Below are 23,660 nucleotides of genomic sequence, written 5' to 3'. Positions count from 1 at the left end.
CATGTCAACTAGTAAGTCATTGTGTTGAACTTACTAGAGAGAAGAAAACCACAACTAGTGGGCTGAAAATATTCACTAGTTTAGGAAAAAGCCATACATGTTGAATCAAACTAGTTGCATACAGTTGCTCACTAGTGCAAAAAAAGCCAAACTAGTTGAAGTAAAGGCCTTACATGTAAGAAAAATGTGTAACATGTAAGGTCAAAGTCTAACATGTTTATAACAGAACCTGACTAGTGAGAAAAATGAAAAAAAAATGCCCTCCACTAGTTAACTAGTAAGAAAAAACATCTGTGTCACTAGTTTACTAGCGACTCCTCTAAGGCTTCACTAGTTAACTAGTGAGATAAAGTGTGTGTAACTAGTTAACTAGTAAGGTAAAAACAATTGTACTAGTGCATCTAGTGGACAATTTGGACCTCACAACCCTCTGGAGTCTAACCCCCTGATCCCACTGGAAGCGTCTGCGCTGCGGCTGCGCTGCACTGTAAAAACCAACCTATAAGATCTACTCAATAAAATGGGGGTAACAATTTGCACACACTTCTTTTGAGTACATTTTACCCAATGTTTTTGGGTAAAGGTTACTAATATTTAATATATAAGATTTACTTTAAGAAATTAAGTAAAATCTAACTCAATTACTTAATAAAACATATTATATATAAATGAGTAATATTTACTCTCAATCATAGGCAGCTGGGTAAAGGTTACTAATATTTAATATATAAGACTTACTTTAAGAAATTAAGTAAAATCTAACTCAATTACTTAAAACGTATTACTTATAAATGAGTAATATTTACTCCTAATCGTAGGCAGCTATTTACTTAATAATTGATCCATATTACACATTAATATTACTTTATTAGTAAGGTTACCAGTAAACAACATATTGCCACACAAGATTTTATTGATCATGTTTTTTTTATTGACCAAATGTATAAGTGCAATATAGCCATACATTGAGATTATTTAAACAGTTAAATGCATTTCAATTGTTAACTGAGCAGAATCTTCAAAATAGTCATACAATCACATTGTTTTAACAGTAAAGTGCATGGAAATTGTAAACATTTTTAACATAATCTTCCAAGTGCAATTTACTCAACTATTAAAACCTTTGAGTGCCAGTAAACAGTCCACTTTTAATAGAACAAGGTTTCTCCACATCCATTACATTCCACATCACATTATTTTGTGTTTGTGTCACTCGGCACTAAAACAAGTCAACATCCACTTGAGAACAAATTGTTTATTTGCGGCTCTGGACCTTTTTGAGCAGCTTGGCTCCATCAAGCTCCAAAAACTGTTTTTAGAATACCTCAAATGTGTATTTGAGCTTGTTGGGGTATTCCAGGTAGATGAATCCCATCAACAATGCGCATGCCTTTGTTTGGTTTCCGCAAAAAACTCTGTCTCCCTCTATGACAATAGACACATCTGCTGGTCCCGTCCCTGGCATCATGGATCACAAGCACCTTCATAGTTTGGTCCACGACGTTGTCATGCTCGTCCTCCATGTTGAAAAGAAAGAAAGAAAAGCATATTCACTTTAAATTAGGCATATTAACAAGAAGCTATTATACAATATAGGCTTTGTGGTCTAGCATTAAGCCTAATCAATAAAACCAGGGATTGACTTTTTTAAAATGATTTGTAAAAATGTGTGGCAGCGATTAAAAATAAAACAAGATTTCTAACTTATATAAAAAATGTCAGGCCCAGTCAAATTGCCCATCGATCTAATCAATGACATTACATTAATTGATTGATTGATGATTATTTCCCATGAACATAACTTTTCAGTGCATGATTTTATTTATCTTATTTCACTTTAACACCAAAAGAAGGTTTTTTGTTTTTACATTACATTGCATTTAGCTGACGCTTTTATCCAAAGCGACTTACAATAAGTGCATTCGACCAGGAAGACACAACCTTGAAGAAAACAGAATCATATAAGTACATCAGGTTTCATAGAGCCAAAACATTTTAGGTAGTTTTATATGTTAAAGCACATCAGTACATTATCCCTAAATCATTTTCCTGTGAATGCTAAACCATTTATAAAAACAATAAGATGTTTACAGATTTACAGCAATAAATTGCATATTTATTTGTTAGGTGTAAGAGTGGTTAATCACAGAAATTAAACAATGGTATCAGAGCAACCTCTGAAATAACTCCGTTAAAATCTTGAAGTGATCAGTCTTTAATGACATACCTGGCTGTCTTGAAAAAGGTCTTCTTGGCGTCCCCCAAGGTCTTCAATCAGGCACCTGGCCACTGCATCTCTTTTTTCCAACACTCTGGGCCTGTGAGGAAATGCATTTTAGTGACAAGACTTATTTCTGCATTTTCATATTCTTGAATGAAACATTTAAATAAATGTACCTCATCAATTGTGCTCAGAAGAGGGCGCATCCTGGAGCTAGCATCTCCTCCTTTGGCACGCATCAGCTGGAGCGAGTGGTGTTAGTGTACTCATCCAGTTTCAGCATCAAAGTCTCTTCCAGTGAAAGAGTTGTTATGTGTCGGAACTCCTCCTTGATCTAATAAAGAGCATAGCACTCATTACTCACAACTCTGACAACAGTGAGTTGAAATGGGAAAAAAATAAACGTAATGTTCTCACCTGAGCCTCATTGAATAAACCAGGCCATCTCTCCTTGAAGACACTGACACGTGGGCTGAGGGTCACCACCTCCACTCCACTCCAAATTGTCTGCAGGATTTAAAATGTATAGGACTTAGGTGCCGTCTCTGAGGATGTTACACTTATATTCACATTTCTTACACTGAACATTACCAACAAAATAACACAATTAAACATTTTTATGTAGAAAAATCCTAAAATATATAACAATGAGCTTTGGCTCTGCTCCGTGGTAATCTATCCAGTCCTCACGATAATATACAGTAAGCTTAATGTAAACATAAGTCTATAGGCTATTGCTGCAGCTATACCTCAAAAAAGACAAATTAATCATAAATCATTATTACTGTGGCTTGGCAGAATATACGATGGTTATTTTTCACTAAGAGATAGTCGCAAGATAGTTGTCTCAGTATTTATCGTTTCATGCACGTTCATATGAATACAGACACACGAGGAAACTGACGGCCGACGTTAGATAGACTAAGAGAGATGCTACAAGCTAGCTTCAACTTAGTTAGCCTTGTGCATCATTTGAATGTGTCCCCCGCAAACCGTTACTGTACTCAATACTACTCAACCGGGTAGAGATGGCAAATCCGGATCATTTTATGGACTCGGAGTCTTCTGAGTCAATCATTGAAGAGATCCGGATCATACGAGTCATTTGAGTCATATGAGTCAGCATGACCAAGACCGTAGAAATCCTACCGGTGAAACCGAAAAGTTGTTGCATTTAACCAGCATATTAAACTAACGTTACATTAACCTCCGCTACACAGTGTCTTTTGCTTTAATAAAACATGTGTGTGTGTGTGCATTTTAAAAAATAAGTGTTTTGCATTATATGTATATAGTTATTTTAATATGTTCCTGTACTTAAGCTAATTTTGCACAATTGTGTTTTCATTTAATAATAATAATAATAATAATAATAATAATAATAATAATAATAATAATAATAATAATAATAATAATAATAATTGTATAATTACATTTTATATATTCTAACTGTTTTGCAATGTTCTATCATTTGTTTCTTTTTGTGTGCCATGTTCAAAATAAACGAGTTTCCAAGTAAGATCCTTATTGGAAATGCAGATATTATTACAGGAGACTGTTGCACAACATGACCATTTTGTTAGAAGTCTACACTGAAACTTAATTTAGAGCCGGAAAAATCGCGGGATCCGTGAATCCAGGTCAATGATCGAGAGAGACCAGTAGCCTACGAGGACTCAGAGCCGTAACATATAGCAGGCAGCAGATCCAGAGATCCAGCAGACTCGTCCCCATGCACGAATCTACAGCAGACTCAGCCCCTCCTCCGGCTCGCACGGCTCCCGCGAGTCCCACGGCTCCCGCGAGTCCCACGGCTCCCTCGACGAGTCGCAGCAGACTCAGAGATTTGCTCACTCACGGCTCACGGCTCCCGCGAGTCCAACGACTCACGGCTCACTCACGGCTCACAGGACTCTCGCGGGAGCCGGAGGAGGGGCTGAATTTGCTGTTGATTCGTGCATGGCGACGAATCTGCTGGATCTCTGGATACAACAACGTTGTAATGTGATTGTACACGTTATAAAGAGAGTAAAGAGTGACGCAATTTATAGTTTTAATTGTTACGTCACATCAGGTGTAGGACTCAAAGGACTCGGGTTAATCGAGAGGGAGACTCGTCACGACCGGCTCATTACTAGGATCCGGGTTAATGATCCGGATGAATCATGACTCGCCCATCTCTACAACCGGGTCAGAGTTCGTCATATTACTTGAACTGACATGTTATTTAATAAACGGCTACTGATTTTTGCAGTGTGCATCACCATTGGATACTGTGTGGAAAATAACATTGGACAAACACACTTTATATAGAGGACGACCAACTTCAAAGGTTGATTTAAACGAATGCCGCCTTCCGCGCGCTGTTCTTGTTTGTACTTAGCTAGCAAACAATAGCCTTCTCTGCTAAGCATGCACGATGCTAACGTGAAACACAACTTGGCTGGTTAACTTACATTAATATACAACTGTCGCCGTGACGCTTAACTCATTTCAGACGGCATGCCGTCAACATGCACATTATTGCTGTAATAACAATTATTAACAATATGGAGCTAAACATCATAGTGCTTTACTCTTAGCTCCTATGTTAGCTACAGCTATCTAGCATCAGTGACCGACTTCCAGTGAGTAATAGATGAGAACAAACTTACATTCCTTGTCTAACAGTGAAGCAAGCAGACAACAAGTCTTGTGATGAACCTCAAAAAACGTGAACATTTATATGTAGGACATGATAGACAGTAATATCTTACCTTCCAACATTTCCACACACCAGGAGGAGGGAGGCGCGAAAGAGAACAGTTCCTCTGGCCTGCAGCCAAGAATCACCGCAGACGCATGCGCAAAGGGGCAGTGTGGGCCTAATGTCTTCAAGTAGATTTTACCCAGATTGTTTGTGTTTCAGTTAGTACTGTCAGAAATTAGGTAGTGTAGGTAGAATTTACCCATTCAAATATACTAACAATGCTCACTTATATACCTTGAGTACAATTTAAATGATTTGCTTGGATAATATATACTACCCTCCAAAATCCTTTTTTATAGTGTGCGGCTGCGCTGCGGCTGCGCTGCGGCTGCGCTGCGGCTGCGCTGCGGCTGCGCTGCGGCTGCGCTGCGGCTGCGCTGCGGCTGCGCTGCGCTGCGACCTCCTCCTGCGTCCTAACCCACCAGGCGCGTTTCAAAACGTTGCGGAAGCGGAGCGTTGTGTGTGCAGCCTCGCAGTTGTTGGATGAACATTCCACTTCCTGCCTGCGCCGCGCTGCGCCGCGTCAAAAATAGGATTCATCCTATATTTTAGAAATTCCTTGCGGCGAGGAGCTTCTGGGACGCTTCGAGCCGCGGCGCAGCGCGGCGCAGCGTGTCTGGTGGAATAGCACCCATTGACTAGAGTGGTCGTGATCGCTAAAAACGCCGCAGCCGCAGTGCAACGCAGCGCAGACACTCCTGGTGGGATTAGAGGGTAAGGGTATTTTCTCGATTTTTAGATGTTTTCTTAAATCACCTTTTAAATGTATTTCTTCTAACATGGCACCCCATGTGTTCAATATCAAAATGCTCAGGACAATCTCTGGTCTTGCTATATATGCAAATGACTCACCTTAGAGCACTGTTTGATGAGATAAGTAGCTCAAAAGCTTAAAACTTGACATCCGATTTTCAGAAAATCTTCAAAACTCTTGTGAAAACACAAATTTACTCATGTGATCGAATTGTTTTGGTGTTTTAGATTTGGTACCAAAGTCCTAGGATCACAAAAGCAGTGAAATATTTGAATTACACTGTATATAAATGTGTTATTCATGTATAAAATTAAAAAAATTAAATTCGAATTTTGAGTAAAATAGGTGTTTATCACTCTACTTTCACCACAGCAGGGACTGAGATACATCAGGACTGACTAATGACTTCATATTACATACCAAGGTTCATGTGATGTGTACAAATACAAATTGAGCATTCAACCTTTTTTTTTCGACCAACAACTTATTATAAATATGTTTTTTTCAACCAACTATATAAGAAACTGGAAAATCTAACTATTTACAAAATTGAACATCAGAACTTTCAACCAACTATTCATTATAAATGTCAAGACGTGTCAAGGTCTTTGTCTGTCTTCCAAGACAGTGGGTCTGGCTGCTGTGTAGGTGGGGGTGATGGTGCATGGGCTGCTGTGTAGGTGGGGTGTACAAGTGCTATACGAGACCTCCACGAGACCTCCTTGCTGGCTGGGTTGAAGGTGATGGCTGTGGTGGAGCCTTTGTGCTGAGGTGTATCTTGACCTGGTGGCAGCCGCAGATGGAGGTGGAGGCAGCTGTAGTGATGCTGGTCTGCTGGTCCTTGGTGGTGATGGCTCTGGTGAAGGCCCTTGAGCCACAGTAGATCTTGACCTGGGGGCCGGCACAGATGGATGTTCTGGCTGCTGGATAAACGCAGCCTGTGGGCCACTAGGCCCAGACAGCTGTGAAACATCTCTGTTAAACAAATTAAAATGTAGGACAATAATTACAACTAATTTCATTGAAATAAAGTTCAAGTAAAATGTTGATCAAGCACAAATAACAATGCACACATACAAAGAAAGTTTGGGAGGTTGGAGAAGGAGTCTCTCTCGATCTCTCTCACTCACACACACACACACACATACACACACACACACACACACACACACACACACACACACACACACACACACACACACACACACACACAGGTATTTCCAGTTACTTTACATTCAGTATACAATCACAGACACACATATACATAGGCTACATCTGATTACAAAGTCTCATCTGTACAGGACGGTAAAATAATAACAGGCACACATCAATAAATATATGACAAAGTCTCATCTGTACAGAACAGTATGATAAAATAATCGATGGCAAAAACATGTCACTGTAAATGTCTCCGTTGTGGGACGAATAAATGATTAATTGAATCATCTACACATGTAATCTCACTTTTACACACCAAAATAACGTTAACACAGAGTAAACGTTTGCTAATGGAGTCTATTTTGTCCCAATAAAAAGTTCATGACTATCGATAACAAATATATATCAATAAACCTATTGTTCATTTTCGCGGTATTCCCCACACATTGCCAGTACACTATTACTGTAATATTTACACTTACCCATGTCCAAATGGATCCTTGTTGTTGTCTTTGTATTCTTCTTCTTCAGAAGAGTCGAATACTTCAGGTTCTGAGGCTCTATATTCACTGCTGCTAGCGAAAAAAATCTCTAGCGAAGTCGGCAACTGTAAAGTTTTTTTTAGCCATTTTCTCTGTCTCTCTCTCTCTCCTCACAGACCTAAACTGATGGGAGACACGTGGTTTATGTTTTTTTTACTTGGTGGGTAGGCCCTTAGTGATTTCTCGATGTCCATTGGTCATTTCAGACCATGATGGCTGCCGGCCGAGATTTCTTTGACGGACACACAAATCCACCAATCCCACACAGTGTAAAGTCAAGCTGCTTTGAGCGGCCATATTGGCTACTGTGCCCTGGTTACAGTCTCACAGGAGATACCGCTGGAAAGCTACTCTTCCAGCGATTCCGCGGATATCTGAATCATATTTCTACTCCTTATAATCGAAAATATATGATTCATTACGTAAAATTATGCGCACCTGGACGCGCCGGCGCGTCCACCGACATTTTGAGCCTCACTAGTCAGCTTGTAAGATCAAAACAGGCTTCAACTAGTTAACTAGTGAACATTTTGCCTTCACTAGTTAACATGTAAGCTGCAATATGTATCCACTAGTTAACTAGTTGCCGTTCATATGGCCAACACGTTAACTAGTCAGCCATATGCAAATTAAGCAGGCGGACCCAGATTTGGATTGGTCAGTGTCCAAACCATAGATATATATAAACACTAGATGACTCACCCGCGCTGCTGGCCAATGGAGACCGACGTTGCCACATGGCGGCCATCTTGCCACAGGCAGCTCGCTCATTGATAACATGATGTCTATGGTGCACTATTGAAATAACCGTAGATTGCTCAATTTTCAAACGGTTTGGTTCGTTATAAACATCAAAGATGTAGTTATGATACTGCATACTTATAATTATAATCATTAACTTGTTTTTTTCAACATGTCTTTTTGTCTCCTGTATCATAGCCATGCTAATAACGTTTATAATAAACCAAACCGTTTGTAAATCAGTCAAGATTTCAGCGAGTTAAGAGTATTTTTGTGCAGATCACTCACCTTACAACAGCTGTAGCAGTAGTTGTTGACTGTGGTAAGATGGCCGCCGGTGAGCTACGATGGCGACTCCCCCTTGAGCCATCTAGTGTTTATATATATCTATGGTCCAAACTGAGTGAAGAGCCTTATAAGCAGTGGCGGCTGGTGTTTATTTTTCTAGGTAGGGCTGTGCCACATGCAATCAATTTCAGCAAACATCCCAGTATGACTTAATGCAAAACAAACAGTAGTTTTCAGTGTTAATTTATCAGTCTTAAATTGTAATGCCTCCATAAACAATTTAAGCATTTGAAACTATGTACACAAACTTAAAAAATAATTGCATTAGCAATACTTGCATATATATGTATGTATGTATGTATATATATATATATATATATATATATGATGTATATAATATATATATATACAAGTTCAAGTTTATTTCGTGTGTTTAAACCCTTCTGTTCAAAGTTGATATTTTGTTTCTTAAAAGATTAAATCTTTAAAAACATGCTGTTTGCCATTTTTAAAGTTTGATGGAAGAAATTAAAATATAGGTCACTGACGTGTCAGGATATGGAATAAATACTCAAATGGCTTGCCATATACCACTAGTTGCTGAAAAAGAGCGACTAGTGTAATGTTTTATTTAACAGAGTGCCAAACTAGTTTGACCATATATCTAACAAGTTAAATCAAAGAGCCAACTAGTGTAGGCAGCTGCCGTCTGATATCAAGGATATGGAATAAATACTCAAATGGCTTGCCATACATGCCACACTGGACAATGTGGCACTACGTCTGATTCAGATGGTGAAGTAAGGACACATTCTCCATTGACTTTAGCAAGTAGAATATCATGTCAGAGCTATGGAATCTCCTTTCACATTTAATTTAGATTTTGAACGTCCGACACATAGTCTGGTCCCTTTGAATATGTTCATCAACCTTTTAAAACTTAACTCAGATTTACCCTTTACCTGTAGCAGAGGCTCGGTGTGTAAACCCATTCATCATGAAGTGGAATTACTCAATGACAAATCTCCCTCGCCGCTCCCTGTGAGTACGTCTGCAGATTGAATACACAAACATGTTCCATCCCTGCTCTTTAGCCAAAGTCATTTGTGCCAATGTCAAAAGTGATAAATGGGTTATGTGGCGCCTATGAGAGAAAGCAGTACATTTTTATAATGTATTAAAGAGGAGCGAGGAGGGAGGCAGGAAAAGTCAGGGAGGGATGGAGGATGGAGCGGAGCTGGGGAAGTGGGCTGTCATGCTGTAGTGTTGTGCTCTAGGCAGGGGACCTCTGTCACACACAGTTTGAATCCCTGCTTCACATCTTTCCTGGCACCTCCTCTGCATTTCCCTCAGATATCCAGCCATCGACCCCCCCAGAGCTCAAAGCCGTCCAGCAAGGCAGCAGAGCTGGCAGACACTGCTCTGTCAAATTCATCGTATGGCACTTTGTGTGTTTGTGTGGTCTGGTTTTACTATTTTTACAAGAGCCAGTTTGCATTTTAAAACATCACATACATTATATTTCTATTATAGGTCATTTTGGTTGTTCCTCATTTCTTTATTGGGGGAATTTAACACTAGGATGACTAGATTATAGGTGCTCAAAGAGTTTTACAAGCCCTTAGCCACCTAGCATACAAAGTACATTATAGATATTTTTATCCCACAAAATGTACAGCTCCATTATCATATTCACGTTTCGGATAAAACATGAATGGGTCACTCAGAATGACAGACGTGAAAACGCTATGTTTTGGTACAACAGAAGATCATTGTAATACTGAGCGTTTAGGGTCAGGGTTGTGTGTAAATGGTTTAAAGTTAGGACATATTTTTTTGGTAGGAAACTTTATGCTAAAGGTTTATATTTTAATTAAATCAACATAACAAAGAAACAATTGCCGTATCTGCCAAATGGCTCTGTAAAATATTTTAATTATTTTCCAAAAGCTTCTGGGGCCAGAGTGGACGGTGAAATAGATGAAACAGTGAATGCAGCGAAAACAAACTTGATGATTGGCTGTCGGCTGGTGTTATTTGTGCACGCTGCATTTGAAGAGTGTGTTTTTAAACTTGAGCAATCACACACTGTGGATGACTTTCAGATGTACTAGCAGCTTCCTCTGATTTTGTATTCCTGTCTGGTACACTTACACTGCGACAGCATCTTTGACAGAGCCTGCGAGCCGTGCTGTTTCTAATTTATATCCTCTCTCTGGGCGATTACCAACTAAATAAGGGTTCAGCATCCTCCTGTGTCAACAGTACACATTGGGGACAATTTCCTATTCGCATAACAATGTCCAATTGGCAAAGGCTGGTCTAAAATAGGATCATGTTTGAAAACAGCTTCAGGTTATTTCAAAAAGCTATTCCCAACAGCAGTTTGTCTTTTCTTGTTTTCCTAGAACGAAAGAAGATTACTCTGACTGTTGGAAATCAACTGTCCTCCAAGAAGATCTACAATGTTGTCGGTTACCTGAAAGGAAAGAGAAACCCAGGTTTGTACAAATCCTCTGCAGTTTTTTTAAAGATCTAATTGTAGTCTTAATTAACGGAAACATGTTCACTGTTCACTATTAAGTTTAGTTTAAGGTAAGCAGCTAAAAAAAGAAAGCGAATATATGGTTACAAATGTAAAAGGTTAATAGCCACCATTAATCTTGCGTCCATTTATAGATAAAGTAAATATGAATAATAGTCGTATGATAGTTCTATCATAAAACGTTGTTGTGGGGGTTGTATACCATACATTTCTAAATGTATGGTACGGGTCCCCAGTACATAGAAACTGCAGAATGCTAACTGTCATATGTTGGGCAATTTACACAATAAGCATAAGTAGTGTTAAAGGTCCCATATTATACTATATTTGAACAATATATTGTAGGGCCATATCTATTCAAAACATGTCTCTGAAGTGTTTTGCTCAAAATACCAAACAGATCACCCATTCTAGCCATACCCCACTATTTCAGCCCTGTTACAAAAGTGCTGATTCTGGGTCTGGCCCTTTAAATGTAACCGAGCTGCTGCTGGCCACGCCCCCTTGGAGCGTCCGCATGCAAGCAGTGAGCTATGTGAAGAGAAGGCTGTCTACCAGCAGAAATTCAGCTAAACGCTGCTGTGATTAAACACCATATCATGTTCCAAACCACATCAAGGGCAATTTCTGAAAAAGTATGGAGCTCAAACGCTTTCTCTGTCTTTACCACAAGGACAGTACCTTTTATATCCGGCTTCTTCACACATATTATCTCCAGTACTGCGTTAGCTCCGAGTGTTAGCGATGCTCGCTAATGGAAACACAGACCATATTACTTCCAAAACATGTCACGCATTGTTTCTGATACAGCACATATCTTGACATGTTCTTTAGTGTTTACCACTAGAACAGTGCCATTGTATGTATTATATCACAACTTTACTCTTAAGTCCCTCAGACAACCTGCTGAATACACAGACATACAGCTGCAGGAGGGGATTCAGCTAGCCGGCTGTATATGGGGATGATAGGTTTGGCCGTGGGTGGGATGTTGCCAGGAGGTCAATGTAAAGCCAGCCCACATTTCAGAAATATCTTCATGATCGCAGCAAATCTGGATCAGCTCCGTTCTTCCTCCGTTTTTAAAGATGTGGGTAAGGAGGAAAACATTACATTACATTGCATTTAGCTGACACTTTTATCCAAAGCGACTTACAATAAGTGCGTTCGTCCAACAAAATACAACTTGAAGAAAACAGAATCATATAAGTACATCAGGTTTCATAGAGCAAAAACATTTCAAGTGCTACTCAACTGGCTTTAGAAAAGCCAGTCCTTTATTAGTATAAAAGTGCTTCGTTAATAGTTCTATCGCTCGAAGTGGAGTCGAAAGAGATGAGTTTTCAGTTTGCGCCGGAAGATGTGCAAGCTATCTGCCGTCCTGATGTCAATGGGGAGCTCATTCCACCATCCTGGAGCCAGGACAGCAAACCCACGTGTTTTCGCCGTTGGGAACTTGGGTCCCCCTCGCAGCGAGGGCGCAGCGAGTCGTTTGGCTGATGCAGAGCGTAGTGCACGTGCTGGGGTGTACGGTTTAACCATGTCCTGGATGTAGGAAGGGCCAGATCCATTCGCAGCATGGTAAGCAAGTACCAGTGTCTTGAAGTGGATTCTAGCAGTTACCGGAAGCCAGTGAAGGGAGCGGAGGAGCGGCGTGGTGTGGGAACATTTAGGAAGGTTGAAGACCAGACGAGCCGCTGCATTCTGGATGAGCTGCAGAGGTCGGATGGCACATGCAGGTAGACCAGCCAGGAGGGAGTTGCAGTAGTCTAGGCGTGAGATGACGAGAGCCTGGACCAGAACCTGAGTCGCTTTCTGTGTCAGCTGGGGACGTATCTTCCTGATGTTGTACAGCGTGTATCTGCAGCAACGGGTTGTAAGAGAGAGGGTTGTATTTTCTGACACTTTGTTAGTTCGGGGGGGGACATATTTATGTATAAAACACATCAAAAAGTGCATTTTGCATAAAAGGTGACCTTTAAACATGCCAAAATAACGCAAGTAATATTCAGGGTTTTTTGCTATAAATGTTGGTATTGATACAGTGAATTACTGCTATTAAGCACTCGAAAACTGAGTTTAACCTACTGTAGTTTACCAACGCACATTGAAACATTCAGGAGAGTCCTATAAGCTACTTTTTTATTTGTATTCATTTTTTGCTTATTTTTCCTCATTCATATTTGAAATGTGCTTTTCCTGACACAGCTGTCATTACATGAATGAGTTGCAGAATGACACGTTTAAACCGCACATTCCTTTTGTGAGTTCTCCCCTTTCTTTCTGAATGGAACTTACACATTTATCAATGATTTATTGAATTGTAAAGAAAATTATAGATACCTTGACTTTCCGGTTTTAGCTTTCCGAATCTGAACATTTTCTATTTATTTCTATTCTTTTTTTTATTACGGAAAAACAACTGTCACCAATTTTCTTAATTTGAATACTTATCTGTTATTGGAGTATTTAAATAAGTCACATAAAAGAAAATAAGCAGCATAATAAGGAACTAGGTTCACCAGCATTTATTTCCTATCTGGTGCAGTACAGGCAGTGAACAGTGGATTATCAGATGTATTTAGTTTATTTTGGACGAAATGGCTGCTGCATTGAAATGATGGGTGAGAGTGGACAATGGGAGCTGTGCAGTACATCAAATAAAGGCTTTGACCTTTGTTTTAAACGTTTTATTTTCCTTTCGTCCCGGTTAAGCATCGGCTCAGGTCATTTCCAAACACATTATGTCCATTTAATGTTGAAATAGCAGCCCAGCCCTCTCTGCTCAGCTCCCTCTGCCCTTACCTTTATCCATTGTCATTCTGCAGAGCATGTCGCCCTTGCCTCGCCCCACAGTCTTCCTTGTCTCATGCCCTCCCCCTCTACTTGTAGCATACAGCTTCTGTACCTGCCCTGCCTAGTCACTGGTGGAAAATTACCTTGCTGATTTACAGTGTGACATTAGGAAGCAATAATGGGCCACTATAGCAGATAATCTGGGCCACAACTCTCTGGAAGGAGTGACAGTTTTACTGGTTGTTGCTGTTTGATCATATGTCTCCTCACAGCTCATTTATCTCCTCCCTAATCAGAAAGAAAATGCATGCACATTCGCAACGGTTTTGACTCATAGGACTGAATATATCATAGGCTGCAACAATATATATTACTCCACTTTTTAGCCCAATATATCCCAAACACTGTAATCAGAAGATAAGGTTGTATTTAATGTCAAAGTCACAGAGAGTCTACATTACAGTAGGATACATTAGAGTTTATATTCAAAACAGCTGTGTTTCGATCTAAATGTATTGCACAAATGAACTCAAAATGTAGGCAAAACAAAAATATGAAATAATACTTGTTTCCATCAACTACTGCTATGCCATTATTCAGAGTTGCTTGGTGTTTACTTCCTGTCCGTCTTCCTCTGTTGTTCTTGGTAGTGTTTACTTCCTGTCTGTCTTCTTCTGTTGATTTATCTGATGTCCAGCGCTCTTTCTTTTAACATCTTTCCTCCTCTTGTTCTTTTCTTTTTCTTTAGCCATCATGAATCCAAAATGTCGTTCTCTCCACAAATATAAAAAATGTATTTCAACAAGCATTCCATGATTTTTTTTCTAATGGAGAAAACTAATGTTTTTGGCCACCAGACTTTAAACTGACCGAACTTCTGTCTGTGAATTGATATTCACCTAATCAAAATGTCTAATCGGTTTACTAACAAAAAGAGCAGATTGCAGAATGTTCAATATTCACCTAACAGCATTGAGTATTCAACTTAAATGTTAATGACCTACCTGACTATTCTTTCTTTATTACATATTTAACACAGCCACAGACTGTGAAAATAATAAAAAATATAGGAAAAGAAAAATCAACCATCATCAATTAAACAAACTCAGACTGTTGAATTATCAATGTCAATTTGTCAAGGGCAGTGAAAACACAAGACAGATTACTGATGCTTTTTTATGAATGCTTCATTTAACCATTAGTGTGAATCCTGAACAATAAGCATACCCATGACAAACATGTACAATTAAACAGAAACAAATAAGCTAATAAAGCTTTCACATATGACTGATTCCAAGCAGTTTACAGTAATGGTTGATTTACCCTGCAAGCTGCTCTCTGTGCAATAATGTGTTGTCAGATTTCTGCGGCTAAGCTAGCACATCTTTCCTCAAACAAAGTCATCAGTGCTCTGTGCTGGAGTGATGAGCTTTGCTCTCTTCTTCCCTCCGCCTGCAGGAAGCTGCTTTGTGCATCCACACTCAACAGTCCCTTTGTAGATAATGTAAGGTGTGCAGAGGCCTGGGGCATTCGTGAGTCAGTGTTTGTAAGGGAAACCAAACATAGACACTGTACTTGAATACCCTTTTTACCAACACTTTTACTGAGATATAGTATTATATATTTCCATTTGATAAATCTATTTAATACAAGGTTTGGTTGAATACTCAATCCTGATTGGTCAATTTGCATGGTTCAGAGGTAGATAATACTCAATCACACACTGCTGCTGAGGAAAATCCATCCACCGAAAGTTCAATCAGGAGAGACGTGATGTATGGAATACATGTTTATTATCGGTCACATTATATAAATGAAACATAATGATGACAGTTTATAACAAGTGAATGAAATGGTGTTTTGGCGATTAGGCCCAGGTTTTGTAGGACATCATTCGGGAAGGGAAAGAACCGTTTCCGATGAACCCCCCTGGGTCTAGACCTGGTGGTGGTGATAAGTGGTTAGGTCCGGTTGGAAGGGAGAAGGTTAAGCTTGGCCCTGAGTTTGAAGCAGGAGGCGAAGGGGTGGAAGAGGGTTGCGCGTTGACACCTGGAAGACAGCTGATAGAAAAGGGGAGAGCATATATAGAGGGATTAACAGGTGCGATAATTAGGCTTGTGAATGGAGGGAAGTGATAGGTTAGCTAAGGAGTGGCGCTCCCGCCCCAGTGAGATGATAGTGAACTGTTCATGAAAAGTTCATGGAATATCAGTGAACCATATTCATGAACAGCTCATAAACAGCTCATAACAAAGTTGATGAACTGTTCATGAAAGTTCCATGAACATTAAATGGCACTAGGGCAGTTCATGAACTACTCATGAAACTCCTGTGCTGGAATGGTTCATGAACAATTCATGGAATATGGTTTTAGGCAGGTTCATGAACAATTCATGAAATGGAGTTTTCAGTGAGTGTAGGGATATTCAGTATTCAACCAAGAACATTTCAAGAATTGTTCATGAATTAACCATGGTTCATGAACATATCAAGAACTGTTCATAACAACTTCATGAACAGTTCATGCCCAGTCACTGAATATAATTCAATGGCTGGCTATGAACTGTTCATGTACATGAACTGTTCATGAACCATTGACTGTGGGTCAATTGGCAACCATAGAAAACAACAATTATGTCAATCACAATGGAACTTTATTCAAATTAACAAACATACAAACATACATGTATACAGGTGGAGCACTACAATTAATCCTATCACTATTTGAAGCACAGTTCTTGACACTGAGCTGCACACATTCTTTTGTTACGGGTCCCAAAAGCTTGGGTACCACAGCAACAATAAATGATTTCTGTAGAAAACAGAAAAGTGCATCAGCAATAATTATACACAGGATCCGGTTGATCGTCTGGATTGCTTCTTATTCAAAATTCAAAGTACACAGTTACATTCAAATAGCTGTACTTTACAAACATCACATTTCTCCATTTAAGTGATCCGTCTGTCACAGTCCATTACTGTATCTCAAGGAGAAATTCAACATAGTCAATATAAACACACAACGCTATCAAATAATACTTTCTATCAATATATCTATCTTTACCAAATATAACATATTATGGAGATCACAAAAATACACTGTCAATGTTAATAAACAAAAAACAAGGCAATGTGCCTGCAAGACGTCACTCAGGTAAACAAAACGTATTACCCGTGCGCAGCAGCTAACCTGCCTGCGAGCCTTCGCTCAGGTCATTTACCCAGGCGCGGCTGAAGCCCGCGAAAATGGCATATATTGTTGCCGACAGTTTAGTATTTTTAAAATACCGTTACTATGTCAAACATGCTCAAAACTTTCTGACACACTCTCCTAAACATCTCCAACATCATATCTAATTCACACAAGTTAACATCGATCATTTTCATCATGTACTGACCTGTAGAAAACAGAAAAGTGCAGCAGCAATAATTATACACAGGATCCGGTTGATCGTCTGGATTGCTTCTGACTGGAGGGGCGGAAGTGTCCCCCCTAAAATAACCCAGATGTCACCGCTCACCTGCCAAAGGTTCCACCTTGGCGCTACTTACTCGTACTGCTTCTCAAACAGTACAGATAAACCATAAAATGATATGAATGTCACCAAAATAAATACAGATAATGTTCAGTTTCAAATTCACTATTGTTTTGTTTTAAGATTAAAAGTTTTAAAAAATAAAGAAATGTTCAAATAGTAGGCCTAGATGAATATTCAAGAGGTCTTTAAAATCATCACACTGATCATCAAAAGTTCATAAAATGCTCATGAATATTCAAAAATATTCTGAACTTGCCACAATCATCCAAAATTCATGAAATGCTCATAGTCATGAAAAGTTCATGAAATGCTCATGCAAACTTTTTGGGGTTTTAATTATAATTTTGTGATTGGCTGGATCATGAAAAGTTGCTCATAAATTGCTCATAAAAGTCTGTCATGAGCAAAACAGGAACTTTATATGAATGAACAATGTTCATAAAAATGTCATGAACTGCTCTCTAAAATGGTTCATGAGCATTTTAAGAATTTTGGTTCATGAACATGACAAGTGAACATATAATGAGTTGTTCATGAATGTTTCATGAACAGCTCATAAAGTCATGAACTCCATCTCGCAGTGGCTGTCATCTAGTGAAGTGAGCGAGTATTGCCATGACGTGCAATACGGAGTGATAGGTCTTCCTGCCTGAACTTGCGCTAAGCTTCATTAGTCCAGTTGATTCAACGGCAAATGTTGACAACAGAAAATATTTTTCTCCATCCGAAATCTTCATGGTATACTATTTTAATATCCACATTCATATTTGTCGAGAGCCAAAAATCTTCATGACGGCTTCGAATATTCTTCATTCTGCTCTTTTTTGTTAGTAGGCCGTTAAGGACGTCATTTTGATTAATGTGCAGTCATATACATCTACAGAAAGGTCAATTTAAAGTCTGCAGTGGCCAAAAAAACATTGCATGCAGCATGACATTTGGATTGATGAAGGCTAAACTATCCCCAGTAAAGAAAAAAGAAAACAGCGCAAGAGAAAGTAAGAGGTTAAAAGACAGAGCGCTGGATGTCTGAAAAATCAAGGGAAGAAGACAGAGAGGAAGTAAACACTAACCCCCAGTTTCCACTGGGTCCATCTGCGCCGCGCTGCGCCGCGTCACGGTTTTGGTTCGACCTCCTCTAGCGCCATAACCCACCTGACGCGTCCCAGAAGCGTTTCAGAAGCATAGCGTCGTGCGTGCAGGCTCGCAGTTTTGTTATTGATTCGGGCATCCTGGACATTTGTACTTCTACAAGAAAGTAAGTAGGCTACGTAATTAAATGTTTTATTTTTGTGTCTGTTTAAATTGTGTTTATTGTTGGCAAAAATAGGATTCATCCTAATTTTAGAGAAGCACTGCGCCGTGATTGGTTGTTGGTCGCGTTGCTCGCAAAAAATCCCCAAGCTCTCAGACATGCCCAGCTCCAAGATTTTCAAGATTTGTTCAAAGCTGCTGTGTGGACGGGGCGTAAAGGGAACAGCAGAAGAAGGCCCGAATCCAGTCCACACCTACACACTACCCCACAAACCAACGAGTGTGGAGGGGGAGTGGGTTATCAAGCCCTCAAACAGCGAGTCTGCATCGGTGCTGACTTCAACTGTTGCCCTACAGTACATGACCGGAGTCACGCTGTGTGTGTCCGTCAGGAAACACGCTGTTTATATGTAGTTCCAACAAACATTCACTGATAAATTGCTATGTTAACAACCTCATGATAACCTCATATGTTTTTAACTTAGGATCATACCTGTGTTAAGTCTATAAAAAGGTAAATGTGTGCATTTTATTATAAACTTGTGTATATTTACAGACTGTTGCAAAAACTAAGAAGCTTATAAACATCAGGTTTTAAACTAAATGAGCTTTAGAAAAAGGTAACACAATTATAGATGTTTGGAGTTTATTTTAGTTATTCATTCTTATTTTTTGTCCAAGAGATGCTGATTTGAAACCGTTGTTACATACAGCTACGGCATTTCCAACCCAGTCTCACAAAAAAACGTGTAATAACTACGTTGGTCCACAACGTAGGACGTAGTATATCTACAAAAACGCCTCTGAAATTGTAAAATGCCTACGTTTTTTTTCACCATTCATTCCAATGGCTGGCTTCTATGTCACGTGATCTTCAAATTTCTCCCTCGTTTTATTCTCGGTGTAAAATGCCTATTTTAAGGTTAGTTTGGTCATTAAAATGCGTTTTGATGTCATTTCATGCGAGAAATATGAGTTGTTATTTAAGATTATGTGTGCAGTGGGTGTACATGATCTTTAGTTTGCTAGTTATTACGAAGATTACTTCAGGAAATTGTGTCCATTCAACGTTTTCATTGTTACCAAGATGGTTACTAGGGACGCTGCTATCGATATTATTTCTGTTGTGTTGTGTAAAATGGTGTTATCTTTATTGCTACCCCCTTCCCCGTCAATGTATAGTGTTGGTCCACAGTGCAAACGTAGGCCTATTAGTTTAACAAAATCAAAGGTACAAGCTAGACTTTTATTTAGCGTCTCAAAACACATCAGACCGTCGGAGACAGGAAGTCCGGCTCACTAAAATGTCCGTGCAGAACAATACCCTGGCCTAACCCATAGATCCGTGGGTGAATAATGTCAATCACCACAATAGATACGTTATTTTCCATTACCAACACCGTTATTAGTGTTGGTCCACTGCTTTTCTCTTTGAAAGTCATCACATAATGGCATTGTAATACACGGTTCGGCTGCATTAAATGTTACATATCTGCTGTAGTTCTCTATTTATAGAGCCTTGATGAGACAAACATGATGAACTGGAAACGTGACATGGATCATAAATATATCAGTAATTAAACAACATCTTACATTTATTTTCACACAATACATCTCCTTGCAGTATCAACACTAATTCGGCTGACTTTTATATTTGATCCAATTGGTAGATAGGCTGTATTTACACCATAAACGTGCACACCTGATATAAAGGGACACCTAGTGGTTAAAGCATGTTATTGAATTTCATTATTTTTATTATTAGACATTAATAGAATCCCTATAAAGTATGTTCATTACTCGTTATTCTCTACTAATAGTTAATTAAAGACTGTATATAATGACTATTTTGCACATCCCTTTCAAGATTTTCTAAGGTTTATTGACATATTCACAAATGGTGTAGTTATGCAATGAATGTAAAACTTTGTGTATACCTCCAGGAATGTTAACTATGTTGAAGCACTTATTTTAACTGATATTATACATATGTATTATACTCTTATAAGATGTAGATAGTATAAGAAATGTGCAGAATAGGACAATGTAATGGTGGAGGTACACAAATATTGAAAGATGTCTTGTGATGCACTGTTGAGGAACCTGTGACCCAAGTTTTTCATCTCCGGCCTTGTCAGGTATTGAACAATCAATAAATAAAGAACAGAGAATTATTAAATATAAAACACAGAATTTGTGTGATTATACTAAATGATTTACAAATAAACACCACTGCATATGTACAACTATACACATGCTGATGTAACGCAAATGTTTCCAACTTGGGATCAATAAAGTATATCTTATCTTAAGCTGATCGATGGCTACTGCCAGATTTGCAAAATGTGCCTCTGAACCTTGACAAGTGCATGTTTCAGGCTTATCAATGAACAACAGGAGGGGTCACAGACATAAGACCAGCTGTTAAATAAAGCTCTTCTGACCTTAGCTGTCGTGTGGGTATATATTAATGCTGCCCATTGGGCACAAGCAATTTTCACCCATTTATTAATTATATTTTTTAAATTTGAGTGTTTCCTATCCCCTAAACCTCCAAAATCAAATCAAATCAAATCAAGTTTTATTTATATAGCACATTTATAAACGATTTTTGGTCGAGCCAAAGTGCTGTACATATAATAAAATTAGCCTACAGTAGAGACACTTTACAGCAAATACAACAGCACAGATTGTTCAGAATATCAGTATAAGAAAAACGACACCCTCTGTCCTCCAGGGATGTACACAGTTTAATACTGGCAACTTCTTATTATGGGAAATATGAAAACGTCTTTTAAAACTACAATTCCCAGTAGAGACGTGCCAGCATGTGTAGTTCTGGGGACGGGGTGGGGGAGGGGAGGACGCGGTGGACCCGTTCAAATCCAGTTTTGGACAGTCTGCCGTGGTCCCATCCCATTTCATGGGTATTGTTCTGCACGGACATTTTAGTGAGCCGGACTGCCGGTCTTCGCCTCCCGGGCATGAAGCTGTTTACATGTGTTTTGAGATGCTAAATAAAAGTCTAGCTAATAACTAATACGTTTGCACTGTGGACCAACACTATACATTGACGGGGAAGGGGGTAGCAATAAAGATAACACCATTTTACACAACATAACAGAAATAATATCGATAGCAGCGTCCCTAGCAACCATCTTGGTAACAATGAAAACGTTGAATGGACACAATTTCCTGAAGTAATCTTCGTAATAACTAGCAAACTAAAGATCATGTACACCCACTGCACACATAATCTTAAATAGCAACTCATATTTCTCGCATGAAATGACATCAAAACGCATTTTAATGACCAAATATAACCTTAAAATAGGCATTTTACACCGAGAATAAAACGAGGGAGAAATTTAAAGATCACGTGACATAGAAGCCAGCCATTGGAATGAATGGTGAAAAAAACGTAGGCATCTTACAATTTCAGAGGCGTTTTTGTAGATATACTACGTCCTACGTTGTGGACCAACGTAGTTATTACACGTTTTTTTGTGAGACTGGGTTGGCATTTCCTGTTTCTGCCGGAGAGAGGGGAGTTTGTCCCAAAGCTTGCCGCTGTATTCACACCCTCAACCTGAAAGGAGGAAGCCTCGTTAAGCTGCGAGTGGCACTCTACCACGGAGTTCACTCCGTCACGGATGCGGCTTTCACACCAGCGCTTTTCCCTTTCTAGCTCCGAGCTAGAGCTTTTCTGGTTCAGCTCCGGTTTCCCTTTTCTGCTCCCGCTCTGTTCACACCGCCCAGCACCCGACTGGTGCTGCCGCTGCTGCGTCATGACGTCACAGTTTACATCGCTGATTTGCTCCCCAACGGCATTACGGCGCTCACAACAACGGGGAACTGCGTCGGGTCGATGATCGTGTTGCTTTTAATCACACGAAGCCAGAATAAATTGAATAACGACTTCTCCAACCTTATGCTTTTCTCCAGAGTGCCGTGGTTCATTGTTTATTAATGTGTTTCTGCAGCATTTACCGACCGCTGCTCTTCCACGGGAGTTTATTCTCCTCCGTTAGCTCCCGGTTAGCTCACACTGCAGCGGCCGCTCTAAAGTATTCACTGTCCGACTCACACAAGCAGCTGATACATATCCCCAGTTCCCCTTAGCCTAAGTGAATGTGTGTCAGTCTGAATTGACGCTGTTTGGTATCACAACGCTGTTATGAAAGTTTCTCTGGTATAAAATGGGTGATGTTAGCATAGCAACCGAAGCTAAACTGACTACTTGCTATTGCTATCCTATTGTGGCATAAACCGTTCTCTACAGGCACATTTTACCGGCGTATTTTTATTATGATTCTACTTGTGATAGTCGGACACAAAAACCTGTGCAGCCCATGTATTGATTCCATCCGATAGCTGCTATAATACAAAACAAAACGTCTGCCTCTCTCCACAATGATCAATAACAGTGAACGGATGGTCAAAGTAAGGTACAAATAAACAGAATCACACGAAGCCTGGTTAGTGTTGCCTGACTTTATAAAGTGTGTTTATAAGCACTACGGCTTGTAGGCAGGCATGACAGTCGACCCATGTTCAGGGGAGGTGGGTTTAGTTTCCTGCACGCCTCGACGTAAGAGAGACGTAAGCGACGCCACCTCTTAGCTCCGAAGCTCTTGCCTCTAGACCGACAATTGTTTGGAGCTGGAAGTGAACCGGATTCCGGAGCTAAGAGCCGGCGCCACTGCGGTGTGAACAGGAAAAACCGGCGCTTTTCAGGCTCCAGCTCCGAGCCGGAGCTGAAAAAGCGCTGGTGTGAAAGGGGCAGGAGTGGGAGTGGGTATGGTGTGGTTCGGAATTGGGCCGAAGACAGACAGGAAGTAAACACTGACAGGAATGAGCTCTGTCAGTGTTTAGAGACTGGTTCATGGAAAATCAAATGTGAAGAGGCTTGGACAGTTACAGAAAACGGCACGTCGATTGATACCATAACCTCCAAAACATATTTTCAAGGTTTAAAAGGTAACAGGGTCACAGTACCAATAATTAACGGTACAAAACATTAGCATGAATTCCTCATTAAATACATCCCTGGAGTTCAATGCAACAAGGGGA

The 23,660-nt window shown here is 39.7% G+C and overlaps 1 protein-coding gene and 1 long non-coding RNA gene across 2 annotated transcripts in view; one reads left to right on the top strand and one right to left on the bottom strand.

The window, feature by feature from the left end:
• Positions 1-23,660, top strand: part of LOC117545952 (inactive N-acetylated-alpha-linked acidic dipeptidase-like protein 2) — a 1,067,198-nt gene that overhangs the window by 737,173 nt on the left and 306,365 nt on the right. The window contains exon 12 of the mRNA XM_034215999.1: positions 10,862-10,954. Within this exon, the coding sequence (XP_034071890.1) occupies positions 10,862-10,954 (93 nt within the window). The remainder of the gene's footprint in view (positions 1-10,861; positions 10,955-23,660) is intronic.
• On the bottom strand, positions 2,498-5,058 carry LOC117545956. Its single transcript, XR_004568905.1, has 3 exons — positions 4,978-5,058; positions 2,639-2,728; positions 2,498-2,555 (listed from the first exon to the last, which is right to left on the bottom strand). It is a non-coding gene; the product is annotated as an uncharacterized LOC117545956 (long non-coding RNA).

Source organism: Gymnodraco acuticeps, unplaced genomic scaffold, assembly GCF_902827175.1.
Source record: "Gymnodraco acuticeps unplaced genomic scaffold, fGymAcu1.1, whole genome shotgun sequence".
NCBI classification, from domain to species: domain Eukaryota; kingdom Metazoa; phylum Chordata; class Actinopteri; order Perciformes; family Bathydraconidae; genus Gymnodraco; species Gymnodraco acuticeps.
The sequence above is the reverse complement of the archived record's forward strand: the minus strand, read 5'-3'. Positions and strand labels throughout refer to the sequence as shown.